Genomic DNA, 6,129 nt, shown 5'->3' with positions numbered 1-6,129 from the left:
GCGCAGCAAATGCAAATGCCCGTAAATCAATTAATAATTTGCTCTCCTACGAGATGAGCAAAGCACACCTCCGACTCTGAGAGCCTCTCTTTCTTGCGTTGCGACTCTCGAGTCTCATCCCCTTTTATGTAAGCATCTCTCTGACGTCAATTTCTGATCTTTACTGGTATTTTTTATAGTCTTATCATTATTATTCAGTTCGAGGCTACAGCACTGTTTCCTCTCACTTGGGTTTCGTTTTCTTTATTTTTTCTTCTATCTTACAGTCAGAGGAGGTCGCTAATCGGCTATGGCGACTCAATCCGGCGCTCCTCCCAATCCAACGGACGGGAATACGCAGAACCCTGGTTTGATTTTTTTTTTTTTTTTTTTCTATTTTTTCCTTTTTCGCATATTTTTGGTTTGGTTTATTCTCTTTTTCTTTTTCTTGCTGTTAATTTGTTTTTGGTTGTCGAAGCTGTAGTGTATCGGACCAGTCATTAGAGCCTCTATGTGTGTGTGTGTGTGTGTGTGTGTGTGTCAGCCGCGTTGATGTTCTCGATCGATTGGATGAACAGAAGCCTATGATCCTAGAAGTCTATCTAGTTACTTCCACTCTTGAGGCGTATACTCAAGATTGGGTGAATACAGAATATGTTTAGTATTGAAAAATAATTTTTGTAAATTTCGGTTGCAGAACTTGCACAACAAACGAATCAGGATCAGCAAGAGTCCAGGGCAGAGGCTCCCAAACCAAGTATTACACCATCGGTGTTTGTGAACTCCGAGCCAATGCGAGAGGAACAAGTGCAAAATGCAGTGAAATTTCTTTCTCACCCAAAAGTTAGGGGCTCGCCAGTCATCTACAGAAGATCGTTTCTTGAGAAGAAGGGCCTCACAAAGGAGGAGATAGATGAAGCCTTTAGACGTGTGCCTGTAAGTATGTTATTTAATCTTTGTTTTATTTCCCTCCACACTGCTTTTGGATCTTCATCTAGAGCATTCATTGGAATGCAACTTATCCATGTCCGTTCTCTATTTTGTGCCTGACTTTATTTTGGAAATTACAGGACCCACAGCCAAGTGCACAGGCAGGCAATGTTAATCAAGGTAGTATATATTTAGTATATATTAGTGTTACAGTGGGAGTTGGATTTTATTAGAGTTTGACTAGTCCTTTTATGACTATTGTCAGTGTGTAATTTATCGTGGTACTAACAGATGGGCAGGTGAGGTCATCATCAAACAATCAGCCACAGGCCCCAGTACAAGCTCTACAGCCTGTAGTAGCTGCTCCTACTGGTGCCATGGGTGCTTTAATGCGGTACCAATTTCACTGGTCTCATGCTGTTTTGGCTGTCGGATTACTGGCTGTTTCAGGTGCTGGAACAGCTGTACTAGTTAAGGTAGCAAGGTTTAATCCTCCCTCTTCTATCAGGCCATAAGTCAGACATGTGAACATGTTAATAGCTATTCTATCAAATGCTGATTGCATTTGATGGTTCTTAACCAACTTCTCTTGTGGCTGACTGCTACTCAGAACCAGTCAGCCACAACTTATCAAAAAAAACTTTTGGCTGACTGGTTCTGAGTAGCAGAATTTTGCTAATTGGTATCTCAAGCTTGTTCACATCAATTGATTACATATTCCCTCTTCTAGAAAGCCATTGTTCCTAGGTTGAAGTCTTGGATACGCAAGATTGTGTCGGAGGAAGAAAATGACCTTGCAGAAAAACGGGATTCAAAACCTAGTTTGGCAGAAGAAGCAACCGCTGCTGCAAAAGCAGCTGCAGCTGCAGCTGCTGATGTTGCAAAAGCAAGCCAAGAAATGTTGCAATCAAGAAATGAAGGTGGGATAATGCTGGGTGTTCAGCCTATTTTTTCTGAAGAGATCTGTATCATATTTGCATTTGTTCTCTCTCTCTCTCTCTCTCTCTTCATTTTTCGCTCTGCAATGTTTGATGGTCAGAAAATCTCTTTTGATTGCTTTACCTTGTTCTATGCATGGCCAGAGAGGAGATATTTTGAAGAATTTACGAACGTCTTAGATGTGCAAGTGCAGGAAATGAAGTCCATGACTAATGCCATAAGGAAACTGGAAGGTACTGAAAAGTTTCTTTCCAATTAAATAAGCATATATACGTGCCTAAAAAAACATTTTGCATTAATTTTATCTGCAATTCTGAGAAGAGTTTGTTCTTGATTGGCTGCCCTAATCAATTCACGTTACACTTTCTATATGTTAAGGTTGAGTTAGGACATCTCTTTGGCTCTTGGGAATAAAGGAATTTAATCCCCTAGTCTTTCAGCTTCCAACTAAAGGACGGGTCCCAGTTGCTCCCTTGCATCATTACAACTTCCTGTGTGTGCAAAAGAACTTCTAATGGCTATGTATGTAGGTGTAGACATTAAAGACCCAAGAAATTGGGTCTTGGATAAGCATAACTTGGGTTTGTGGCCCACATTATTGGTTGATTGCACTATGTATGGTCCACAGTTGCCCAAGAAAAAGGACACTGAAGGATCCTTGGGGGATGCAGATGGCTTTCTTGTTATTTGAAGGATGCATAATCCACACTTTGCCCAAAAGCTGTTGTGTTCATTATACAAGCTTTTTTTTTTTTAAAAAAAGTATTAAAACTTCATTCACAAAAACGCAAAAGTTACATCCAGGTGCACATGGGTGCATATAAAGGCAAGCCAATAGCTTCGGTTAGAGCAAAAGTCTGTACCCCTCTCAGAATGGTTACTGGACAAGACTATACAACTAGATTAGGCAAACCTTTAGGAGTTAAGCCTATTTCAAAGAAGAAAAAGATTCAAGAAAATCTTTTAAAGCTAGCATATTTTCTATAGAGGCTGCCCAAAGGAAGAGAGTATTAAAATGTAAAATTTTGAGCTCCATTCACAATCCTCAAAATTTCTGTTGTTCCGTTCCTGTCATTTCCCTAGCTTTATGAGATTTATAGATGCCATTACACATTTCCCTCTTCTACTGGCCAAATAATGGAAAAAATATAAAGTAAAAATGATTCCCCTTGGTTTGTTTTTAAACTAAAATATTGGCAAAGCTAGACCTTAGGAGAGGGGGAGGGAGAGAGAGAGAGAGAGAGAGAGAGAGAGAGAGAGAGTATTTTACTGCTGGAAACTCACGTCTTGTTCACCTGGCCTTGTGAAATAACAGGACATATGTTTGTTTTGTGACCATCTTGCAACATGTCACATATATTATGAATGCCTGTTAGTGTCACATGGATACCTAGTTTAGTGCCCAAGCAATCTGTCTAGTTATTGTCTAGGTGCCTAGACTGGTCTGGCTATCTATGCTGTTGCATAGATTTGCGTAGCATTCTGATATGGTGCTGAATTTGGTGGTATCTTGATGGAATCCTCTCGCTCACTGAGATAATATCTATTCTGACATATTCTAAATAACCTGTTTTCTAAGTTCAAGGACATATCTACAAATTATCTCTCACCAGTTTCTCGTAATAAGCTAACCTTATAATTGCATATCCTTTCTTTCTGCCTAATCACCAGGACAAACAAGTGCCCAAGGGAGATCCTCCTTTGTTGATCAAGAAGATCATAAAGTCACTATATCAAGTTCACAGGTGAGCAAAACATAGGCATAAGTTGACAGTGTTTCATGCTCCATCAAAGATTTGGAACATACTGTTCTCTCGTTCACATTTGACTTGTCTAAATCTACTAATTCAAAATGTGATGCAGCAACGACACGTAAATGGCAAGGCAGACAATGACTTGCACACAGGTTGTTTTCTAGGGACCTTGTGCCTGTACTTTTTGTGTAACTTTTTGAAGGGTTTAAATTTCAATGTCTTATGATTTGAATTTTTCTTTACAGTGAGATCTTCCTCACCTCCCAAAACTGCAGAACCATCAATTGCTCCTCACCCTAAGTCATATATGGATGTAAGCTATTAAACCAATCTTTCCACTGATGAGAAACACTACTGAAGAATTAATTCTTAATGCATGGCAGTATCCTGTACTGTTGTCTTTAATGATAGGCTCACTACCTCCTACCACCCATTTACTCCTAACCCCTTTATTCTTTTTAATTTTCTTTTTATTATTTTTTTTACTTAATGGTTAAGAAAGTGACTATTAGTGAAGTTGTATATATTTTTTAATTTTTTCTTAATAATTAAGGATGTTAAATACTTAAAAAGAAAAAAAAAGTTTCAAATACACTATAGAGTAGTAAATGGGTGGTAGGAGGTAGTAAGCCTATTATTATCTCTCTATATATATAATATATATATATATATATAGAGAGAGAGAGAGAGAGAGAGTTGTGTGTATGAATTTGTCTGATGAGAGAGATCTGTGCCTAGTGTTGCATATTATGATGTAAGTCATTTTTTGAGTCCTACTTGCAAGCTGGTGTGGAGGGCACACCTTCCACATTGTTGCCATGGAAATATTTGATTTGTAAGAGAAGTTTATGATAAGATTCTGTTGCTAACCAAATCCTGTCATGTGAATGGTTCTGATGTTCTCCACACCGGCTTGAAAATATAGTTTTTCTTATTGTTCCAACTCACAAGTGCTTAGTGCCAATAAATGGTCCCTTTTTTTGTGTTTGATTAATTGTAAAGCCAGATAAATTTTTAGCTCCAATATCAACTCAAAGTCTTGATTAGGGTTTTAAATGAATTCTGCTCATTGGAATTCTATAATGGTGTTGCAGATTTTGGCCATGATCCAAAGAGGGGAGAGGCCTACTAATATCAAAGTAAACTCTGTAACTATATATTGGCATCAGCTAGTTTGTGAGGTCATTGCTAATACTTTGTCATTCTAAATTCCTACGCAGGAAATAAATGATCTACCCCCAAACCCCAATCAGCAACCATCAAATCCTCGTTTAGCACCCAGAGCTAAGGTTTGGTTCTAACCATTTTTAGTTTGAACTAGTTCATTTTTCTTTTTTCCCTTCTTTTCAAGAATAGATTTTATGGACTAAGGAAGACTAACTGGATTGTATAAGGAATATAATTTTAAAGTTGGAATCATTTTGTTCATTGAAGAGTTTGTGACCGCTACTTAGGCTGAGGAACAGTAATTAACATTACCAATTTTGGAATTCCAGCATTACAACAGGTGGCTGGATGAGTTAAAATTGATTGTACCCTTAGCACAGAACATGTTTAATGGCTTGGCTCTTTTTAAATAAAAATTGATTTAATGGCAATTGTACTTTCTCTAGATAATTCTGAAACAGTTTAGACTTTTATAAGCTTTATAATTTGTTTTGACAAGTCAATATCTATAAAATTATAAATAGAATCATTGTTCAATTTGCTTACTTTAATCTCTGTTTAAAAAGACTAATCTGAACATGCTTGCAATCACATTGCATAAAACTGATTATTGATTTTCTGTTTATAAAGAGAGTTAACTGATAATTACTTTTATGTCCTCCTGAGTAGCCGTGGGAATATAGTCAGGCCCAGAACATGTCAGGCCAAGCACTTCAGTCACAAGTAAATGGGGAAGGCTTGATTTCCAACGTACAAGACAATGGAATAAACTCTCAGTTAAATGGTGATAATTCAGTACCTTGGTGGACACGGAAAAATGTCAAAATCACAGAGATTGAAAACGAAGATGAAGTCAAGGCGGGGTCATACACTTCACAAACCAGTGAGAAACCAGTTAAGCGTACCTGGGTCCCTCCTCAGCCACCCCCAGTTGCAATGCCAGAAGCAGCTGAAGCCATCCGTCGGCCAAAATCATCGGTTCAGAAAGAGCAGTTGGCCGATGATCAGTCAATAGCACATCCTTCAGATGTGACTGATGATCTGCAGAGGATCACAAAAATATCTGAATCTGGAGGGGCTGTGGAAATTAATGGTGGGAGCTCAGTGTTGAACTCCACTGAGATACAAGAGCATGGCAATGGGTTTGAACAGAGTGAAATCGGGATAGAATCTGTTTAATCCATTTGAGTTAAGTAGCCCACATATTAGATAGATACCTTTCAAGTTTGTTGTAGTATCCCATGGAATATTTTGGATCCACTTGAAACGAATAACATGATCGAACTGCTATTCTGTGTTTGTAAGTGAATTTGCTAGGTATCTCAAAATAATTTAATAAGAGACAGTTACAATGGATAAA

General features: G+C 38.0%; 1 protein-coding gene across 2 annotated transcripts; it reads left to right on the top strand.

Moving 5' to 3' along the window:
- Positions 1 to 6,129, top strand: LOC121234882 (peroxisomal membrane protein PEX14). 2 transcript variants are annotated; one of them, XM_041131016.1, is made up of 13 exons: positions 1 to 128; positions 267 to 347; positions 677 to 915; positions 1,050 to 1,089; positions 1,201 to 1,385; positions 1,640 to 1,829; positions 1,992 to 2,081; positions 3,520 to 3,593; positions 3,712 to 3,754; positions 3,848 to 3,915; positions 4,697 to 4,741; positions 4,823 to 4,891; positions 5,439 to 6,129. In XM_041131016.1, the coding sequence occupies exons 2-13, from the start codon at positions 290 to 292 to the stop codon at positions 5,946 to 5,948; spliced, it is 1,611 nt and encodes a 536-aa protein (XP_040986950.1). In that variant the 5' UTR covers positions 1 to 128; positions 267 to 289; the 3' UTR covers positions 5,949 to 6,129. The 2 variants fall into 2 exon arrangements, with proteins under 2 accessions (XP_040986950.1, XP_040986949.1); XM_041131015.1 differs by having other exon boundaries at positions 24 to 166.

This window comes from Juglans microcarpa x Juglans regia, chromosome 6D (assembly GCF_004785595.1).
Source record: "Juglans microcarpa x Juglans regia isolate MS1-56 chromosome 6D, Jm3101_v1.0, whole genome shotgun sequence".
Taxonomy (NCBI): Eukaryota; Viridiplantae; Streptophyta; class Magnoliopsida; order Fagales; family Juglandaceae; genus Juglans; species Juglans microcarpa x Juglans regia.
Note: the sequence above shows the minus strand (reverse complement) of the source record. Positions and strands in the feature narration are given on the sequence as shown.